At 58.5% G+C, this 20,728-nt stretch overlaps 7 protein-coding genes across 7 annotated transcripts; all 7 read right to left on the reverse strand.

Moving 5' to 3' along the window:
- Positions 1-572: 572 nt before the first annotated feature.
- Positions 573-1,460, reverse strand: LMXM_31_2010 (putative calpain-like cysteine peptidase; the record flags this gene model as incomplete). Its single annotated transcript, XM_003878000.1, has 1 exon — positions 573-1,460. The coding sequence occupies one exon, from the start codon at positions 1,458-1,460 to the stop codon at positions 573-575; it is 888 nt and encodes a 295-aa protein (XP_003878049.1).
- Positions 1,461-2,928: 1,468 nt separating this feature from the next.
- LMXM_31_2020 (putative ER--golgi transport protein p24) lies at positions 2,929-3,411 on the reverse strand (the record flags this gene model as incomplete). The annotated part of the gene is made up of 1 exon (XM_003878001.1): positions 2,929-3,411. The coding sequence occupies one exon, from the start codon at positions 3,409-3,411 to the stop codon at positions 2,929-2,931; it is 483 nt and encodes a 160-aa protein (XP_003878050.1).
- A 2,979-nt stretch (positions 3,412-6,390) lies between these two features.
- LMXM_31_2030 (putative ras-related protein rab-2a) lies at positions 6,391-7,026 on the reverse strand (the record flags this gene model as incomplete). The annotated part of the gene is made up of 1 exon (XM_003878002.1): positions 6,391-7,026. One exon carries the CDS (start codon positions 7,024-7,026, stop codon positions 6,391-6,393), a length of 636 nt encoding a protein of 211 aa, XP_003878051.1.
- Positions 7,027-8,657: 1,631 nt separating this feature from the next.
- LMXM_31_2040 (conserved hypothetical protein) lies at positions 8,658-11,474 on the reverse strand (the record flags this gene model as incomplete). The annotated part of the gene is made up of 1 exon (XM_003878003.1): positions 8,658-11,474. The coding sequence occupies one exon, from the start codon at positions 11,472-11,474 to the stop codon at positions 8,658-8,660; it is 2,817 nt and encodes a 938-aa protein (XP_003878052.1).
- A 1,478-nt stretch (positions 11,475-12,952) lies between these two features.
- On the reverse strand, positions 12,953-13,228 carry LMXM_31_2050 (hypothetical protein, unknown function; the record flags this gene model as incomplete). The annotated part of the gene is made up of 1 exon (XM_003878004.1): positions 12,953-13,228. One exon carries the CDS (start codon positions 13,226-13,228, stop codon positions 12,953-12,955), a length of 276 nt encoding a protein of 91 aa, XP_003878053.1.
- A 688-nt stretch (positions 13,229-13,916) lies between these two features.
- On the reverse strand, positions 13,917-16,112 carry LMXM_31_2060 (ABC transporter-like protein; the record flags this gene model as incomplete). The annotated part of the gene is made up of 1 exon (XM_003878005.1): positions 13,917-16,112. The coding sequence occupies one exon, from the start codon at positions 16,110-16,112 to the stop codon at positions 13,917-13,919; it is 2,196 nt and encodes a 731-aa protein (XP_003878054.1).
- Positions 16,113-19,538: 3,426 nt separating this feature from the next.
- LMXM_31_2070 (conserved hypothetical protein) lies at positions 19,539-20,543 on the reverse strand (the record flags this gene model as incomplete). The annotated part of the gene is made up of 1 exon (XM_003878006.1): positions 19,539-20,543. One exon carries the CDS (start codon positions 20,541-20,543, stop codon positions 19,539-19,541), a length of 1,005 nt encoding a protein of 334 aa, XP_003878055.1.
- Between the last annotated feature and the right edge of the window lie 185 nt (positions 20,544-20,728).

Here is a 20,728-nt window from a genome sequence, read left to right on the forward strand (position 1 = left end):
TGAGGGGATTAGCTGACCTGAATGATAGCCATGTGGGGGAGAGGGAGAGCAGCCGGCACCTGGCGGGTGTTTCCGCACTCAACCGTTAACGACGGCAAGCTTGGGCATGCACTGTCTGCACCATGGTCAAATGCACGTCGCCACGGGCACCTCCGTATGCCAACGGGGAGAAGACGCGCGTACATTTGTTTTCTATTGCTGCTGCTCTCGCAAAATTGCATGTGGGATGCAGATTAAAGCCTGCGTGTTGGCTGCCTGCCCACGTGAGCAACGGCGTGCCCTGGACGAACGCCCGCACATGCAACGATGCAAGTCGATGCAGTATACTTCACGCTCACCAGCACATAGAGTGAGTAGATGCACACGTTGAGAGTGAAGGAAGGAAACTCCTTTTACATCGTAGAGTCGACGAGGGAGAAGGCGCCGACAGTGTCACGAGCCAGTGGAAGAAAGCCTTGGATGAAGAGAGGAAGAGACACACATGCACGGAGGGTAGCCCACGCGCAGACAGAGACACACACCAACGCAAACGACGCTGCAGTCGCGCGCATGTCGCTCTGCGGTTTGTCTCCTCATGGTGCCGCTGAGGCCTCCTGAGTATCTGCGTCACCGCACACCGCACCCTCGACAGACTCTTGCTGAAGTCCTTGGCCATCGTGAATGAACATCCACAGGTTTTCTGGCACTGGCGGGCCCCCGCGCCTCTTGGTTGCTAGCACCGTAAGACGTCCACAGCCCACCTCAAACTGCGCGCCAAAATCGTTGTAGAAGACTTCCTGCAGGCTCGCCAGTGGTGCGGCTGTCATATTGTGGCGAATGCGGATCACATCATCCGCCTTGACAGGATGGTCGCGCATGTCCTCCTGGTAGGCGGGGTTCGCGTCCTCGATGCACCACATGGCCGCCGCGCTGCCGCCGTCTGGAGAAAAGTACGTGTGCTGCAGCTTCTGTGTCACCCGCGATGCGCACCCCGGCGTGATAAACTCCGACATCAAGAACAGCGGATCCTCGCAGAGCTCGCGCACCGTCATCAGATAGAATGGCTGGCCATAATGCACCACGTCCGCCTCATCTTCAGGAATAGGGAAGCTATCTGTCTGTGGCATTGCAGCGGGCGTAAGCACCACGGTGCACCGCGACGTCGCCTCCTCCGCCGGGGCGGTGGAGCATTCTACCTGCCACCCCATTGGTGTGGCCTTGCGGTCGTCAAGGTCCACGCTAAGAAAGCCGCACGTGTGAGCGTTTTGGAGCATCAGCGGGACGTAGAAGTGCAAGTACCCGTCCTTTGCGATCGGCGCAATAGCATGAGGGGTGTTGTGGTGCCGAATCTTGGCCATCATATGTGCCACCTCGGCGGAGGCCTCCACGACGCCGCCGCTGCGGCCCTGCATGAGTCGCCGGCGGTCTCGCTCATACGCCTCCTCCTCAAACCAGTTTCCGAGTAGAGCTCGGCGAGGCATGGTTCGTGTACGTCTGCGTGTGTGGGTCCGTGAGCAAGCAAAGAGGTGATGGATGTGATGCAAGCCGAGAAACCGCACCAGGATAGGGAAAGGCAAAGGACCGAGAGGGCGCGTGTGCGCGTTCCTGTGGTTGTCTATTCCTCGGCTTCTGCCAGTTGTTCCACTTTTCTGGGCTGGCGCCTCTCGTTTTCACTTTCGTTTCTAGTCCCCACGTTGAAGGCGACTGCGACTGCGACGGGCGCCGGTGACGAAGACGAACGGAGTGGTGAGGTGAAAACGAGAAAAAAGCGAGGAAGGCTCAGTGGGCAGGGAAACAGACGAGCTGAAGTTGAAGGAGGAGTGCGAGGAGACCACGAGCGACCAGACAGGGCCGCATGGATGCCGAGGAAGACAGAGACAGACGGAGAGAGCGCGCGCGATACAGTCACTGCGCCTTCATCCGTAACGCTTCACCGCTGGCAGTGCATGGCAACAGCGGGAATGAAGACAAGGGGAAGAAGCGCCACCACGAAGCGCTATGCGACCCGGGCTTCTCCTGCTCAGCGGGTGCCCGCAGTACGCGGGCTGCAACGTCACACAGATACGTCGACAAGCTGTGTGGTTTGGCTGTTCTGTGTCTTTGAAAGAGCCCGGCACGCAGCATCCGCGGAGCGGCACGCCCATACACTCAAACCGCGCCATCACGCAACCACACCAAGGGCACACACGCACAGAGCAATGAGGAAGAACGAGAGAGCGATACGCATGGATGGCGCTCTCGTCACGCTGATTCAGGCATTCGCTGCTTCTCTTTTCCCCCTTTTCCGCCTCTGCTTGTGGAGGGGAGAGGGAGGAGGTCACTTCATGTCGCCATCAACACGGCCACAAGGCACGTGCACCATCCACAGCACTAAACCCCCTCCCTCCCTCCCTGACCCTCCTCCCGCAACGAAAGTGTACACACACACACGTACACAAGTACGTGTATATATATATATATGTACAGCTCAAGCTGCAAGGAGCCACGATGGGCACACAGAGAAACAAAGAAACGGAGAAAATGAGAGAGACGTTTTTTTTTCCGTGAGAAGGGCCTGGCGCACCGCCTCGCGTAAGCCCATCCGAGTGCCGAGCAAAGTCGTCCGAGTAACAAAGTGCGACGAGCACAAACGGAGAACGAGAGTGCGCACGGTGCGTAGGAAGCTCAGTCTTCTGACTCCTACTTTGGTGGCTCTCTTCCGCCCGCCTCCTCTTTTTCGGTGCCTTTTGGCGTTCCCAGTCGCCACCCTTCAGCCTTCCCAGATTTTGTTCCTTCACTTAACCTCCTCGCCACCAACCACCACCGCCACCACCATCCCCTTCCCTCCGAAATCTCCGCTGCAGACCATCGAATAAGCGTCGGAGGGCCAAACTAGAAAAACGGGGGCAGCGTGCCCGTGCTCAACTCGAACATGCACCGAGGCTGTTTGCCATTACGCAGATGACCAGCTCACACCATGCGCTTCGTCACGAACATCTGACGCAGATACAAGATGCTTCCGACACCCATGCCGATAATGAATACGCTCTCCAGGATGCAGAAGACCACAACACGCGTGTTGGCGACCTCGGTTGTGGCGCGGTGGTCCCGCTCACGGGTGCGCAGGACCTGCTGCAGCTCCTCGATCTCGCGCAATCCCTGCTGCAGACGCATGATGGAGCGGTGAAGTGAGTCCGACTCCGCCCCTTTCGGCCGCATCACGTCGGCGGCGTTTCCGTTACCCACCATCACAGAGAAGGACACCACCTTCGAGGTCAACGTGCTCATGCGGTTGCTAAAGCAGAAGGCGTACGAGCCGGGTATGCGGGACTTGAAGAGAACACGGTTCTCTGTGTCCCGCTCGGCATTCCAGACGACAGTCTTGTCCGGCGCCATAATCGTACAGTCAATGTCCATGGAACCGCCCATGGTCACCATGTAGTGCAGGAACATCTTCACCCCTACACCAGGAGCTTCCTCGTAGAAGCAGACCTCCCGGCCAGCGGCGACCTGCACAGCAAGGCTACCATCATCGGCACGCGCTGACTGCACCGCTGCACAGCTGCCCAACAAAACCAGAAGAGTGAGAAGTGCGCCGAGGGCGGCGAGTGGCCTTTTCGAAAGCTGGGGTGACATGGAGACGAGCGCCACGCAGTGCGCGAAGATAAGCGAAAATAAAAAAAACGAAAAATGACGACACTACGGCGGCCAACTAGCTCAGAAGAAACGGGGTTTCCTGCGACGTGCACCTACACCTCCCAAAAGTGCCCTGCACCGGTGTGTTTGTATGGGTATGTACACCTGTGCTCGTGTGCGTGTGTGTGGAGGGGGAGGGGGGCAGAAAGGCACACACAGGATGGGTTTTTTTCTTTTTTTATTCTGCTGCTGCTGGTTTTCTTTTGTGTATTCTTCCGTGTACAGTTGAGTGACGGCGAGCACAGACATACATACATGTGCGCCCGCGAAAAAGACATAGAGGAAGACCCAGTCACGACCAGAAGACGGGCATATGTTTGGTGTGCCAAGGAGAGAAGAGGTAAGGGTGAGGAAAGAGGTAGACGCTTTTCTTTAATGATGTTCAACGTGCCCACTTTGCTGTACTACATGAGTCACTCTCCAGTCTACCCCCTGGCCCGTCACCCACCCCGCATCGCCTGGTGCGAAGCAGCGTGAGGCACACGTGCTGCAGCAACGCGCCGACTCAGCCATCTCAGCACGGCCTCTGCCTCGAGCTCTACCCACCACCGCAGCCTCGCAGGTCGCCTCGCAGGCCGCTCCCCCATCATGCCGGTCGCCACACGGTGCGTCCGCCATCGGGGGGCGACACTCAGGCTCCCCACGCTAGTGGCCACCTAGGGACGGCTGGGGGATGCCTTCGAGTCACGCTGACACTCTGCCTAATCATATGGATTAGCGCAAGCGTGTGCACCGCTGCGGCTCGCTCTGTCGCAGCCCCATCCAGAACCTGGCCGCTCACACCAGTCGCGATGCACCGCTCAGGCCTTCCCCCTACGTCGCACGCACTCAACTCTGCCACCAGCAGAGGTGGCTGGGCGTTGGAAGGGGATAGGGGGGCTGCCTGGCGTTTCTCCCACAGCGGGGAATGCACTGGGGCCAGAGATACCACGCATTGAGAGGTGGCCTCCACCCCACCCCACCCTGCCATGCGAGACAGGGGCGCATGCATAGAAGGCAGACAAAAAGGTAGAACGGCCAGAGAGGAGGCCGGGAAGAGAAGACTGGCGTTGAAGACCTCCGCGAAAAGGCGTCACGGTGCACCAGGCGAATACCAACAGAGAAGAACAAAGAGAAAAGGTACGCAAACATTTCCGTGCAACGGGTGTGCAAGCCCGCCTTGACGCCCCCACCCACCTCCACAGCAGAGTTTTTCACGCACACGTACGCACAAAACATTGACTGGTTGCTCGTAACTACATTCGACTACCACCCTCTGTGAGAAGGGCGGCTGATTGCTCCCTTTGGATTGAGCGGTGATGGCCATATCTTCCGGACACGCGCACGTGCAGAGTGGTGCAAGCGAGATCATCATCGCTCCCAAAGTTCGACCACCTATGCGGCAGCAACAGAGCAGAAGAGCTAGGCAAGCGGCACAACCGCGTGTATGTATGTGTGCGTGTGCGTGTGTTTCGTGTGGCAACATCGCTGATGTCTGCAGCCGCATCTACGCAACAGACACAACAAACAAAAAAAAAGAAAAAAGTAACGGAAGACGACACATGTCTAAATTACAAGAGGGAAAAGGGAAGGGAAGGGAGGAGAGAGACACCCCCCCCCACACACACACACGCATCGACAGCCACCAGAGCCAGAACAGCGGCAGCAAAGCAGGACGTCGGCCCAAAGCATGGAATCGCACACGCGCCACAGACGCAAAGGAAAACAGAGACGGGCCCGCACATACACACAGAAAGACAGAACAAGGTACATCCTCGCCATCGCCCCACGCGCGCTTGTCTCAGTCTCGCAATCTCGTCCCTTCATTGGGGAGCCCTCGACGGCACAGAATACACGGGTCCCGCCCACAGGAACAGGCAGCACCAAGGATGAGGAACCGATAAGAAAGCAGCCCACGAGTCCACAGACGAGGCGCCGACCGCAGCGACCGGCTGCAGTCACGAAGGCGCTCACCCAAAGACTCACTCGCTTAGCCAGAGACGCGAGCCCACTAAGGAGGACGACGATCGTGCAACAGCACCTGTGCCTCGCACCACAACCACACGTTCTTTTCGCCAGAGAAGTTGAAGAAAACAACGAAGACAAGAGCAAACGAAAAAAGAAACAAGATACAGAACAGCAGCAGCACACACACACACACTTACTTACCTATCGTCCTCCAAGAAAACAACGAACACGCCGATGGCATGCCGAGCAAGACATGCGCAAGAGCTCACACACGCACCAAGGTAACCGAGCAATCACACCTCAACAGTGAGGACACGGAGCGAACGAGGGGGAGAGGGAGTAGGAAGTTAGGCGGCAGCCAAACCCGAGAAAACATAAAAGAAAGATGAAGAAGGGAGAGCAGCAGAGCAAGCACACCGAGAAACAGGGAAAAACAACAGGACAAACAACTCGTTACACACCGAGACACGACTAACACTACTGCAACACACATCACTCACTCGCGCAGACGCAACTGAGAAAACACCATCACATCAAAGGATAACGAAAAAAAGGAGGCAACCCAAGACATATTGACGAAAATAAGGCCAAGCTAAAATCAAGGAGACGTGCATCCGGCGCGCCCTATCAGGCGCTGGCCTCAGAAGTTTGCGAGCACGTAGAGAGTACGAAATGTCTTTCCTCAACCGCAGCACGCTTCTGGATCTGTGCTGCCACCACCACCACCCCTCCTCCCCTTGAATCACCCGCGTTTTCGCATCCATATGTTTTTTTTTGCATTCTCCCCATCTAGCACGCGCAACCGCTGTTTCTGCTGTTGTGGTTCGCATGCGCATTCTGCAAGTGCGCGTTGCTCGCCTGCGTCCCTGGACGTCCAGAGACGACGGATGCGTCGATCATGCCGAGCTGCACGTTGTCGTATATGAGCGCTGCCGTCTGCAGGAACGCATCGTCGACGTTCTGCGATGTCTTGGCGCTCGTTTCCATAAACATCAGCCCATTGCAGCGCGCAAACGCCTCTCCTTCCTCGCGGCTCACCTGGCGCTTGCTATCGAGGTCGCACTTGTTACCAATCAGCATAATCACAAGTGCCGTGTTCGCGTTTGCCTTAGCATCCTCCAGCCAGCTCTGCAGGTGCGTGAAGGTATCGCGTCGGGTGACGTCGTAGACGAGCAGAGCCCCGCTAGCGCCACGGTAGTAGCTACGGGTGATGCTACGGAAGCTCTCCTGCCCAGCCGTATCCCAAATCTGCAGCTTGACACTCTTGCCTTGGATGGAGATGAGACGCGCCCCGAACTCTACGCCGATGGTCAGGTCGTGTAATGGCTCGAAGCGCTTGTCGGTGAACTGGAGAAGCAGACAGCTCTTGCCAACGCCGCTGTCGCCGATAATGATGTATTTGAACACGTAGTTGCTCTGCGACATGTTGTTTCTGCGGCGAGGTGCCGATGTGGAAAAAAAAAGATACGTGGACGAACTCGCAAGCAGGCGCGCACCGACACACGCGCGATGAGCAGCTGGGGCAGTGGTGGGAAGGAGGTCGCAACTCAAACAGGCAGGTGCAGTTGGCTTGCACACACCGGCGCTGAGAATGGCAAGCGAAGAGAACAATGCAAAGTGGAAACAAAAAGGAGGAGCAGCGGCGCACACCCGCTGTCGATCTCTCTACCGGTGCTCCGGCCGTGCCACGTCACTGCGGTGGCGCGATGGGAGCGTGTATACAACACAGTGGCTGATGCGTGGGTGACAACAGCAAAGAAACAGGCGAACAGAGAGACACAGACGACAGCAACGGATCGCTGGGGGCGCGTCAACTCGCAAAACGGGCAAAGAATCGTCTGGATGGCAGCTTCACGTGTTTTGACGCAGCAGCACAAGCAGAGGTAGTAGAGTTAAGACTTTTATCGGTTGGCTGTTCTTCTTGTTCAAGGGCAAACGAATGGGGGGAATAAGGGGATACCAAACCCATGGAGACGCATGTGTTCATTCACATGGTATGTGTGTGTGTGTGGGGGGGGGTGGGTGAGGGGGTGGATGAATGATCAAAGGTGGAAGTATAATCAGAGGAGAGCCACGAAGCAGAATGCGGAAAGAACACCAGCCTGGGGTGCATGGCAACCTGCAGCACATTGCGACCGGCAGTTTGCGTAGGTATAGAAGTCGTAGAGGATGTCCTATAGGAAAAAGACAAACACGCACGCGAAGGAGTCGCATTCCATCTGTGGCTCCCCATGTAGTGCCCCCACCCCCACCCCCAGACAGACCTGTGCACTTGTGCAGTGCTACGTCAGATCTCCCCAGACCGCGGTACTGCTCAACTTTTTCGGTTTCGCTGCAGGGCCTCATGCTCAGACGCACCTATAGACACGCACATGCATACCAGCACCGTGCAATGGTTCCGAAAGCAGTTCAGAGAGCGAGCACAAGAAAGGGAAACACACACCACACACACACACACAGGGTCTCCCAGCAGGCAGACACGTGGCAAGATGCGGGCACCAACAAGGGAAGAAACGACTGCGCATGATGAGTACGGTGGCACATGGAAGAATGACGAACAAATATATATATACATGAAGCGAGACACCCTCACAAAAGTGGGATACACATCCTCAGCAGCGACCCGTCCGCCTCCGTATGCGTGCGTGCTTCAATGCCTAGTCAGCTGCGGTGGTGGGGCCTCGCTTGCCGCCTTTCATGAGATGGTGAGCGGTTTACTCGCACGGCCCCACCACCACACCCGCGGAGACGAAGGATTCAAGCAAAGAGCACGCGAACGGGGGGAGCGCAAGGCAGACGAAAAGTAAAGAGCCCGTGAGGATAGCGGAGCAACAGCAGCTAGCCAGATAGAGAGAACGGTGGTAACAACGCAACGGTTGCGCGAGAGAACGCCAGAGCGTCACAAACGGGTGAGCGGGGGCCGGGAGGTCTCTCGCCTACGCCCTCCTCTGTCCACCCTTTACGTCCCTCTATCCCTCTGGCCCCTTGCTCGCGTCGATACGCTCACTCATATCATCCTCTCGGCAAAGTGCGCTCGCCAGTCCCCGCCCCCTGGTTCACTTTTGCAATACGGGCTGCCGGCTTGATGCGGGACGTGTCGTGAACGTCGTGAGATACCTGCAGAGTCGCTGGATGCTATGCCGCGTCGCAGCGCATTTCTCCGCATCTTTTGTTACATCAATGCACGATGACGGCGACAGCGATGAGTTCGCCGTTACATCACCGCTGCCGCCGCCGCCGGTATCGCGCCTCCCCTCTGTGCCTTTTGCGTGATCGCGAGGGAAGGCAGACTTTTTAGAGGGTATGCTGCGCACTAAGCTCTGCAGCAGCTGAACGGTGCGCACATCTGCCAGATCTGCCACCGGCTCCCCAACGATACCTGTCGAGCCGGCCACCGACGTTGCCAGGGAGTCCGCCATACGGCTAGCACTGCGCTTTGACTCTGCAGCAGTGCTGCCATGCCTGGCGTAAGTGTGTGATCCCAGCCGCGGAAACATGACTCGACCAGTCGCATCATCCGCGGTGGTGGCCGCATCCATGATCACGTACGAGGATGAGCAGCGGTGAACCGAGTCGAAAGAGATGAAGCTGGCCGGATGCGAGGTCGACGCCCGCGCTGCCTCCGTAGCCAGATCGTCACCTCCGCTTCCCAGGTCGACCGACACCGAGGCGCCGACACGCGAGAAAGAATGCTGCTGCTCTGCTGAACGCTCTCGCAGCTGTTGTTGCTGAGGCTGGTGCTGCATCATCACCTGCTCTGCACGCTGGCATAGGTACTTCTTGCGGGCGTACGGGTTGCACCACGAGCGAGCAACGCGCTGTTCAATGAGTCGCAGCGACGAGGACGTCGGTGGCTGATGAGCGCGCGCATAGATGGAAAGCAACGGCGGAGATGGCGTGCGCGGCGACAAGGTGGTTGGCGGCCGTGACGTGGCATCACTTCTAACTCTGAAACTCTGCGTGCCTCCACGGTGGGAATTCCGCAGTGTGGACGAAAGTCCGGGCGTGATGGCTGTCGTCGCCTCCGAGGAGGATGCTTCCACTGCCGTAGTAGCGATGATGCCAACCTCGACGCATACGGGAAGTGTCGTGGTGTACGGAAATGAAATACTGAGACTGTCATCAGGCACAATCGTCCCAGTCGCATCCATATTAGGCCCCGCGTCCATCAGCGTCGGCTCCAACACTTTCGCGTTAGAGGTGGAGAGGTACACTAGCGCCGCTCCACTGCCGATTCCCTCCACTGAGCTCGACACCTGAGAGGTGCCATCACCGTAGAAAGAGTCCCTGCGGTGAAGCAAGTGCACCTCCCAAAGGTAGCAGCGTCTGCTAATCTCACGAAGACGATGCAGCACCGACACCTTCGCCTCCTCCACTGTCTTCACCTTCTGCTCATGTGCCGTTAGCGACTCTCTCAAGAGGAGCGCCTGCTCGCGCAGACTGTTCACCTCGTACGCGCCGCCATCAAGTAAAGCCGCTTCGCCCAACTGGAAGTGACGGAGATGCCGCTGCGCCGTGTCAAGGCAGCGTTCAGCCTGTGCAATCCACTTCTGCAGCGATTCCAGGTGGGGGCGCAGCACCACTGGATCCGCGCGTGAGCGGAAGGTTATCGCGACACACACTTCGTCCGCAATGTGTGCGATGCAGGCGATGCTGTTGCTGAGGTACTCCAGTGTGACCGCAAATGCGTTCGTGCTGAACATTTGCAAGGGTTCAGGGGGACGGTAGGTCGCGTCCCGTTCAAGCCACGTCGACCCTGGCAGCTCTGTCGCTGTAGTGCCCTTTGTGACGCTTCTACCAACCGTCGGGTGCTGGGCCAGAAAAGATGCATGGTGGACGTCGAGCATCTCCTTCAAGGCTGACCGCAGCTCTTGGATCATCTCCGCCTTCCTTTTCTCCTCCGTTGAAGAGGCAGGGTGCCGGTTGGCATTGTCATCCGTCACTAGGCCGCCAAAGTCCTCGGCCGTGTGCGCCCTAGAGATCCCATCTGCCTCCTCGAGGGAGGTCGAGTCGCTCTGTTGGATCAAGCGCTGCTCCACGGCGGCGGTGGTCTCTTCGCTGAGCTCCAGGATCGCTTGCTGAATCCCGCGCATCTTGATCAGAGTGTCGCTCTTCTCTTGCATCTGTTGCTGTAGTTGTTGTTTAATGTCCAACGCACCCTCGAACGCTAGCCCGATATCGGCATTTGGTAACGGTGCAGGGTTGTTCTTGTCGGGTGATGCCGCGGCAGCATCGACTGGCGACGCTGGATCGGAGGGAAGGCCTGGTATAGATGACGTGCCGCCAGCAGCGTCTACCCCTGTCCTCGACGCTGCCTTCTCGCCCGCCGCTTTTGCGTCATCAAAGCCCGCTGCGCTTCTCTGATTCGCCTGGGCCTGCTGGAACGGTTGCTGCTGCTGCTCAAAAAGTTTCTGCCGGCCACGATACGCCTGCGACAGCACCCGCTGCTCCTCCTCCATCTGTACAACATCCTGCACCTGACGGCGCATGCGCGCGGAGAGAGCGGCCGCCTTCTGCACAATCTTTCGTCTGCTCGTATATCCGGCAAGCAGCACTGTGCCCGTGTACGCCGGAGGCGCCGGGTAGGCGGTGGAGGGCGTCGGCACCAATAACTTGCCAGGCGCTGCCGTGGGGCCAGCAAAGCTGACCGTGGTACCGCCGGCCGCCATTACAGGTGGCGGGACCGTCTTCTTAGTTGCAGTACTACCATGTGTCTTTGCTAGCCGCAGTGGCCCCCTCTGTACATGTGTAGATACTACAGAGTCAGGAGCTACAGAAACTGCGTGTGGCGTTTGAAGCAAGCCATCGCCGTACCGGGGCTGCGTCGACCGCTGACCGGCTGCGTGCTCAGCGGCCAATGGTGCCTTTCGCATTCCTCTTCGCCAAGTTCAGCAACAGCCGGAGAGGTAATGGGAGAACTCCTCACGAAATACTTCGCGCCAACAGCTGTAGGAACGTGTATGCGTTCGTATGAGTACCTTCGTGCCTGAGAGCGCGTGACAGCACAGCCATCACAGATACCCGGAGAGGCTAAGATTGAATGCGGGGTGGTTGCCGAGCAGAGACCGGTAAGAATACAAAAAATAAAAACGAAAGCAGAGACAATTGAGAAGGCCACAGCGAACACCAAGTCATGCAGAGAGACTTGCGCACCACGCACACACATACACTCACGACAGCAAAGGTGAAAGAACGCTGTTCGACCAGAAGCCGTGCGGAGAAGTCAACAACAGGCAACATAAGACAGCCTAACAAGGTCCAGGAAATGCGGTACCGTAATCGTACGCAATGTGCGGCGGTTTCTTTCTTTTTTTCCGTTCACCTAGGTTTGTTTGTCTGTTTCCGCGTGCACGAGCCCATCGTGCCTTGCTGCAAACCTGCGCACTGTACCGCGTTCCCCATGCACACCATGGCTGTCAGGGATAATCATCATAGCAATCAGCAAAAGTCACAGACGAGAAAGTGAGCATCCTCGTCATTGCCGTATCGAGCTTGTACATGGAGTGCCGATGCGCCGAAGATACTCGCACGCACACACACAAACATATATACGCGCGCAAGCGGTATCTCGCTTTCGCCTCCAGCGCGTGTCCGTGTCTCTCCCATAAAACATGAGCTAAGCGCCACCCTACCCCCTGGCCCGTCACCCACCCCGCATCGCCTGGTGCGAAGCAGCGTGAGGCACACGTGCTGCAGCAACGCGCCGACTCAGCCATCTCAGCACGGCCTCTGCCTCGAGCTCTACCCACCACCGCAGCCTCGCAGGTCGCCTCGCAGGCCGCTCCCCCATCATGCCGGTCGCCACACGGTGCGTCCGCCATCGGGGGCGACACTCAGGCTCCCCACGCTAGTGGCCACCTAGGGACGGCTGGGGGATGCCTTCGAGTCACGCTGACACTCTGCCTAATCATATGGATTAGCGCAAGCGTGTGCACCGCTGCGGCTCGCTCTGCCGCAGCCCCATCCAGAACCTGGCCGCTCACACCAGTCGCGATGCACCGCTCAGGCCTTCCCCCTACGTCGCACGCACTCAACTCTGCCACCAGCAGAGGTGGCTGGGCGTTGGAAGGGGATAGGGGGGCTGCCTGGCGTTTCTCCCACAGCGGGGAATGCACTGGGGCCCGAGATACCACGCATTGAGAGGTGTCCATCGCCATGAGGAGCGCACACCGTCGTGAAAAGGCGAACACTCATCAATCGGAGCCCACAGAAAAATAGAAAGGGCTGAATGCGCCGGCCTTGCTGCCACGCACACGCGCAGGGTCACCCCCACCCACCCCCGGCAGAGACCACGGAGCCACCCACTCCGACGACGACACTACCTCCAGCCTTATCTGTTGATCTTTGCAACTTACTTATCCGTGGAGGCGTTCTCGATCTCCTGTTGCTTGTAATACGGATTGAAATGTTTCGGCATCGACGACACGGAAGTCGCCATGGGGGTACCGCTGACCCCGCCTTGGCCGCCGAGTTGATGCTGGCGCAGCCGCTCCGCCTCACGCATCCGCTCCTCCTTCAAGCTATCCACAACGGTGCGCAGCTGGGCGGTGGAGTGACGATTCCATGCAGTGAGGAAGATGATGGCCACTGAGCCCCAAAAGTAAATCTTGCCCGCGGTGAGACGCATTGTTCGCGATGGTGTGATTTCGGCACGCCTATTCGAGCTGAGAAGCGACCAAGGAGATGGCTACGGGGCGGAGGAGCTCGAGCTCACTGGCTCCTTAGCAAACCTTGCACTTGCTGTGTCGCCGCGATCGGCGGCACCTGCAATGGCAGACTTTACATGAACGATGCGGTGAGAAATGGTGCCCATGCCGCGCTCACGTCAACGGCGTCGCAAAGCCGTAGCGGGAGGGAGACAGGGGCATAGAGGGAGAGCGAGGAGGAAGCGCGAGAGAGACAACAATACGAGCACAAAGGGAGATCAATGGACACGAAGGAAAATAAGGCATTGGTGTGCAGCGTGCAGACGCCATCATGCTCGAGCTGGACGGGGTACCGACGGAGGAACACCTCTGTCCGCGCGCATCGCCGGCGACTCTAGCGGTGCACTCGCACGAGCGAGGGAAGGGTACACTCCTTTACCAGGAAGCCGAGTAGAAAAAACGCCCTTGTGTAACGCGGGAAAACGGGGGAGTGAATTACCGTTTGCCGGTTGAGCGAAGCGCATGTTTGAAAAAAAAATGCACCGCAACGCGACGACAAGGCGGAGCAGCCGACCCTTGTGTGCCTGTCTGCCTGTGTGTCTGTGTTGCATCCGATTCCTTTATACAAGCCTAAACCGTATCGAGAAGGAGATGCGCAACGGGGCGTCCTCACCGCACCTCTGCTGCGCTCCCCGACAGATTGATAACTTTGTCCGCCACCGCCGCCACACGGTGGTCGTGAGTCGAAATGAGAACCGTCTTGTGATGGGTGTCACGCAGCTCCTTGATGGCCTCCAGCAGCACCTCCACGGCGCTTCGGTCAAGTCCAGTGGTAGGTTCATCTAGGAGGACAAGCGAGTAGTCGTCCGTCCGCGCCAACATTCGAGCCAAGACAATGCGCTGCAGCTGGCCACCGCTGAACTGCGGGTGATCGACACTCTCGATGAAGGTGCTAAACGGGTTGCTCAGGAAGTTTGCGCAGCCACTCTTAACCGCCGCGTCCGTAACGCGGCGCTGCAGCTCTGCGAAAGTCGCTGCGGCAGTGGGCGACTGAGGAACGCCACTCGATGGCATGGTGGGTTTTAACGCACTCACTTCAGTCGTACTAGTGCCAAAGCTGGATAGGTTGGTGAGCAAGATGTTCTCTGCCACTGTGCCGATAAAGATGGCGTGCTGCTGCTCCAACAGCACGGCTCGACGCTGCGTGCGCACCGTGCCTGTGTGAGGCCGCACCAGACCACACAGAAGCCGCAGACAGGTGCTCTTCCCACAGCCGCTGGGACCGTAAAGGACCGTGATACCCCCAACGAGAGCCGTCAAGCTCACCTGCGACACGCCGTTATTGTGCTGACTGCCCATGGCGGTGCTCAGCTCCTGCTCCCACGAGGCGACGGCCTCGCCTGCGCCAGCGGCGCCACCAATCTCACTGAGGAAAGCCGGCACCGCTGGATACGAGAAGCTGACGTGGTCCAAAGCTACGTCTGCTGTGGCGGACTCCTGCACGTCGACCACAGCCGCCTCCGAGGCCGCGGCGCAGCCCTCTCCCGCGGTCACCGCGAGCGGCTCCGAGTACCAGCGCAGCATCGCATCCAGCGTCTTGAGACGCCCGAGTGTGGCGCGCAGCTCGCTCACTGCGGATGAAAGCGACGCGAGCGTGCTTACAAAGGATTGGAAGCACGCAAAGTACAAAATTGTGTGCCGCATGTCGAGCTGGCCCTTCTGCTGGTAGTAGTTCGACAGTCCAAGCGCCACGACCAGGATGAGGCGGGTGAGGGCGGAGCTGACGGCGGTGTAGCCGTGGATGCTGCAGTTGAGACCGTTTGTCAGCCGCCACAACTGCGCCGCTCGGTCTTCCATGCGGTCCAGCACGAAATTGCTGCAACCAAAGACGAGCACGGTCTGACTGCGCTGGAGGATGTTCGCGATGTACGCCTGCACGTTCGCCTCCTCTGCCGTTAGGCGGCTGCCCTGGCGGTGCAACGAGATCCCTTGAAGAAAGAAGAGACACTGAATCCCCACCACACCGACCAGAATGGTCAGGGTGAGTTGGTAGGAGAGGAAGAGCATTACGGCAAAGAAGCCCACAATGTACATCACTTGAGAAAGCACGTTCGTGAGCAGCTCGCCGGTCGTCTCGCTCAAGGCCCGTCCACTGGCGGTGATCAGCTGCGCCAGCTTCACCGCGTTCACGACTGCGACGCGCTCGGGGTGTGGGGTATGCAGGATACGCTGCACGCTATCCTTCGTCAAGGCATTTTGCGCTCCCGATCCCGCGTAGTACGCGGCAAGGTGGGCGAGCAGGGAAGTGAAGTGGTAGCATATGATCGCCACTGACATGAGGAGGCAGCGGCAGAGAATCCCTTCGGCGTAGGGGGATAGCGACACCGCAGGCTCCGCACCATCGCCGACGGCGACGGCACCACGCAGAAAGGTGAAGAACATTGGAAGCAGTGGCTTGAAGATGCGCTCGCTGAGCGGACCAAGGCCTAGGAAGGAGAACTGATCCGCTCCAGCTCCCGCGCCCTCTGCGGGCATCCCAAGTCCCGAAGTCGCCGCTGCTGCCTCCAGTGATGTGGCGCTAGAGCTCACCGCAGTGGGTGAGGCACTGTCTATCGTCTTTGTGATCGTCCTCATACCGTACGATACTATCTCTTCGGCGAGGGCAGGAATCGAAATGCTCAGCAGCGTCGCACAAGTCATGAAGAGGCCGGACGCGAGTATGACACGCTGCTGGCATGTCATGTAGCTGTAGGCAAACCGCAGGAGGTGCAGTGCACCGACAGCCTCACCAGCCGGGGCCGTCGTCGGGGACGCCACCACCCGTGCCGATGGTGACGCTGACTCTGGGTACTTCGCAGAGGACATGGCAAAGGTTCCTGCACAGATAAAGCGGGTGTGGGTGGGGGTGCGTAATTGGATGCCAGCCTGCAGAGAGGGAGCAACAGGATCACGAACAGGGAAAACACAAAATCAAAGGCGGCAAGAGAGTGAGCGGGGAGAGAGTGACGGAAGCGCATGTCCCAGCCCATCAGAGGTGTCTCTTTGGCCAGGCCGGCGCCGGAGCGGTGGCACAAATGCGAGGGAAGAAATGGTCCGCCAAAGCACGGTGAATCCGAATGTTCTTGCTTGCCCACAGATGAGTGTGAACATCAGCGATGCTGGGTAATCGGGGGGGGGGGGGGGCAGTGTGCGCAAGCACAAGAAAAAGGCACACACCAGAAAGCCCCATGACGACGTGCGTTGCTTTTCTTGTTTCTTCGTTGCATGTCGCTGTACCCATTCGCCCTTGAACCGCTTCGTTGTCGCAGAGTCCGCCTATGCAAGACACGCATACGCAGCGTGATGCACTTTCTTCCGGCTAAAAAACGGCGTTGCACAGCTGCTTCATGCGCGAAGCCCTCTTCTCTTGGAAAAAGAACACATAACGCCCGAGTCCCGCGGGAGAGATAGAGACCCAGGCTGACACTTCCTGAGCGAGGAGCGACCACATGGCCACACACCTACCCACACGTGCACATGCGCACACACACGCACGCCAATCAGGGGTCTCAGAAGGTAAATAATGGTATCATGATCACGAGGTGAGTCAATCGCAAATTGCTATGTCAATGTCAATGCATCATGCCCCGTGCATCGTGTGCGCCTTACGCAAGAGACACCAGACATTCAGCCGCACTCCTTTGCAGCTCTAATCTGCCGAAACGGACACAGCGAGGACGTCGAACAGTGTCCGCCCCGCCCCCCTCAGCACCACCACCACTACCCCCGACCTTCAACCCTGGCGCAACCCGGCTCATAAGTCATTATAGCCGTCATCGACTAGTAGGCAATAAAGCAATGCGAAGAGGTCTCAGAGAACCGAAAACCGCTCCTACCGCGGCACATCCTGTCCTATACCTGCTATCTTCGCATCTTTCATCGCAGAAAAGGGGCATTCACAAGAGTCGCTAGAGGCGAAACGTCCGCAGAGGATGCAAGAACCAGAGCACAGGCGTGCACTACCGAGACATGTAAACAGACACATCGTGCGTACTCAGGATATAGCCAGGTGAGTACTTCCCTTTCCTTAGCCAGCGTGCGTGAGAGAGGCGTGAGAGAGAGACGAAGCGAGCGAGTTGCGCTGAGGTCCTTAGCGAGTTTGCATATTCGTCCCAGCCCATTCGGCTGCTGGAGTGTGTGCAGCTGCGCCACTGGCACCGAAGCCATGTCGGCGGGAATAGAGTGCGCTCTCTTGTACAGGAGCACGGATGCGCGTATACGATGTGTTTGCTTGTACCGGCGAGGGTTCGATGTCACCTGCCCTTCGATCTTCCTGTCCCACCGGGTGGAGACGTGAAGGGGAAGATCGGGATGGGAGGCGGGACATACTATGAAGACACAGACCGTAGAAATGACGAGCGAGAAGGCACCATAAGCTCCGCGGGGCCCATGTGCAGCAAAGACGGAAACTGGACGCAGCACTGGCAAGTGGGGGAGGGGGGGGGGCACAAAGTCACGGCCTCCCCTGGACAACCAAAACTCGATCGTCCCTCCCCCCTCCTCGTCGAGCCGCGCCGTCATGTCCGTAGAACAGCGCGCGAAGATAAACATAGCAGAGCAAACACAGGAGGGCAACTACTCATGTTCGTCCCCCACCACCCGACAGGGACCGGCACCCTCACTGGCTGGCCTACGAAGACAGAGGTGGTAGTGATGAGGAGGAGAGAGAGGTAACTTAGGAGCCTTGCCCGCATACCCTTTCCACGGCACGCCTACAATATATAAGGTGCCAGCACCTATTCTAGCACACGTGGCACAAAAGACAGACAGACGCACAAGGAAAAAAAACCAGCAAAGCATACGCGCCAAAGAAGGAAACCAGAGCGCTGCCACACACTCGCGCCATCTCACGAAGGCGCCGCTGAGATGCATAGATGCGTGAAGAAATGACGGAACATGGAGCGCCGACTCAGATCCCGTGTGCGTTCCCATCTACCAGTGCACCTGTACGTGCAAATCCCCATACATCTGCGTGTGCGTGTCTGCGTACCACCCGAAGCAAGGAGACGTGGATGCGTAAGCTGTGGTGCGACACAAAGCGCCGCATACATGGAGAGAGAGATCGCAGCACTCATCAGACGCTCCGTCCGCTTTCACACAAAGAGAAGGAGAGTGAGACACAAGACGTCGCCGGATTACGCAGAGAGGAGGGTAACAAGTCGACAAGCATCAAGGAAAGTCTTTCTCCTCCAGCGCGTGTCCGTGTCTCTCCCATAAAACATGAGCTAAGCGCCACCCTACCCCCTGGCCCGTCACCCACCCCGCATCGCCTGGTGCGAAGCAGCGTGAGGCACACGTGCTGCAGCAACGCGCCGACTCAGCCATCTCAGCACGGCCTCTGCCTCGAGCTCTACCCACCACCGCAGCCTCGCAGGTCGCCTCGCAGGCCGCTCCCCCATCATGCCGGTCGCCACACGGTGCGTCCGCCATCGGGGGGCGACACTCAGGCTCCCCACGCTAGTGGCCACCTAGGGACGGCTGGGGGATGCCTTCGAGTCACGCTGACACTCTGCCTAATCATATGGATTAGCGCAAGCGTGTGCACCGCTGCGGCTCGCTCTGCCGCAGCCCCATCCAGAACCTGGCCGCTCACACCAGTCGCGATGCACCGCTCAGGCCTTCCCCCTACGTCGCACGCACTCAACTCTGCCACCAGCAGAGGTGGCTGGGCGTTGGAAGGGGATAGGGGGGCTGCCTGGCGTTTCTCCCACAGCGGGGAATGCACTGGGGCCCGAGATACCACGCATTGAGAGGTGCCCATCGCCATGGGGGGTCTCACAACAAAAAAAAAACGAAGAGCTAGCAAGCAAAGGGCGGAGAAGGTCGCTCACGAAAGATACCAAGACGATACCGAAAGGAAGAGCAAACAAGATGGGTTTCGGCCAGCAGCCCCGACATGCACACACGCACACGTTGACAAGCACTGCTAGCAAGTTTTCCTTCTTTGAGCGATTCGTGCGGCCTCAACCCCCTCCCCCTTTCGTCCACTTCCTCCTCGGGTGCCTTCAGCCCTTCAGTTTCATGGAGCCAAGCAGATGGCGCTCTGCACGCCTCATCTGCTTTACCCCGTTGTTTTCCGTCTCTGAATCGCGTCTCGCCGTTTTCACCCACTCCCACTTCTTGACCCTTCGGTTGACGTCGAGCAAAGCCGCTTCCCACCACAGCAGCTCTCACACGCACGCTGCCTCTCCCCCCTCACCCTTCGCTACCCCGCCCACACACACATACACGCTTCTCCTTTCGCCAACAATCTTAATCCGCCTGCGTCTGGCACTCCCGCAGGGCGGTGGAGCTGATCGACTCGCCGGTGGGAGATTCCACCTGCGGAATCGTAATGCCAACCATCGGGGCCAAGCCGCCGTTTGCGGCGCGCATCTCATTAATGATGCCGAGCGACTTCGCCGTCTCCGGCGACACCACCAGCGCCTCGACGTCGGGGATGCTCTTTGTGCCTCCACTTATCTCTGAGATGGGTGCCAGCTCCAGCTCCAGGTCCGGCCGCATCTTGTGCAGGAACTGTGCCACGTTCTCCATGCGCAGCTCGATCGATTGCAGTGACTCTGCAAACCTCTTCTGTGTCAAGAGTGACGCATCCGTCACACCGACGCGCAGCTTCTGCATCGCGTTCAGCGCAGCAGTCGAAAGGAGAACCTTGTGACCGGAGTGAAAGTGGTCGAATGTGCCGCCGACAGCGACGTACTTGTAGTGCGGCTGAAACCCCGCCGCATCTCGCATGAAGGCCTTGTCCACCAACTTCCACTCTCGCAGTACTGCCGCCGCATCGTCGTACAGCTCGATGACATCGCTACTGCCGCCCTGCATTCCGTCGAGCTGCTGCTCCTGCTGCTTCGAGCGCGCAGAGGGCGAGGAGGAGGCTGCAGGCGCATAGGTTTTTTCCTTGTTTGTTGTGTCACACGCCACCGCCTCTGCTGTGCCTATGACGGGAACGATACTAATGGAGAGCTGCGGACAGACCTCGAGAGCTGCACTGTACAGGTACACGCTATGTTCGAGGAAGGTGCTGCGGTGCTGATTGTGGATGGCAAGATACACGTCGACGCCGCCGCCGTAGCCGCACTGCAGCTCCGTGCTAGAGCAGCGGTATTTGCTCGACTCTGATGCCGTCGAGGCGCTGTCCGCCGCTGTAGCAGCTTTGGTTGCGATCGGCGTCAGCACCGAGCGAGTCAGGTACGCAACTAGCGACTTCGCATTTGCGTCCTTGCCACGAGAGGTAGAAAGAAGCACCAACGGCGTCATTATGCACAGACTGCGGCAGACGAGTGCGCGCAGGGTCGTGGTCCGCTGCGAGCAAGGTTGCAACAAAACCAGTGCACGCAGCCTCTCCAAGACGCCTGAGAGCGTTGCACGAAAACAACAAGGCGAAACGACTGCGTGCGAGTCTGACGTGATGCTGGCTGTGGGCACTCCAACTTTCAGCTGCT

The sequence above is a fragment of the Leishmania mexicana genome, chromosome 31 (genome assembly GCF_000234665.1).
Source record: "Leishmania mexicana MHOM/GT/2001/U1103 complete genome, chromosome 31".
NCBI lineage: Eukaryota > Euglenozoa > Kinetoplastea > Trypanosomatida > Trypanosomatidae > Leishmania > Leishmania mexicana.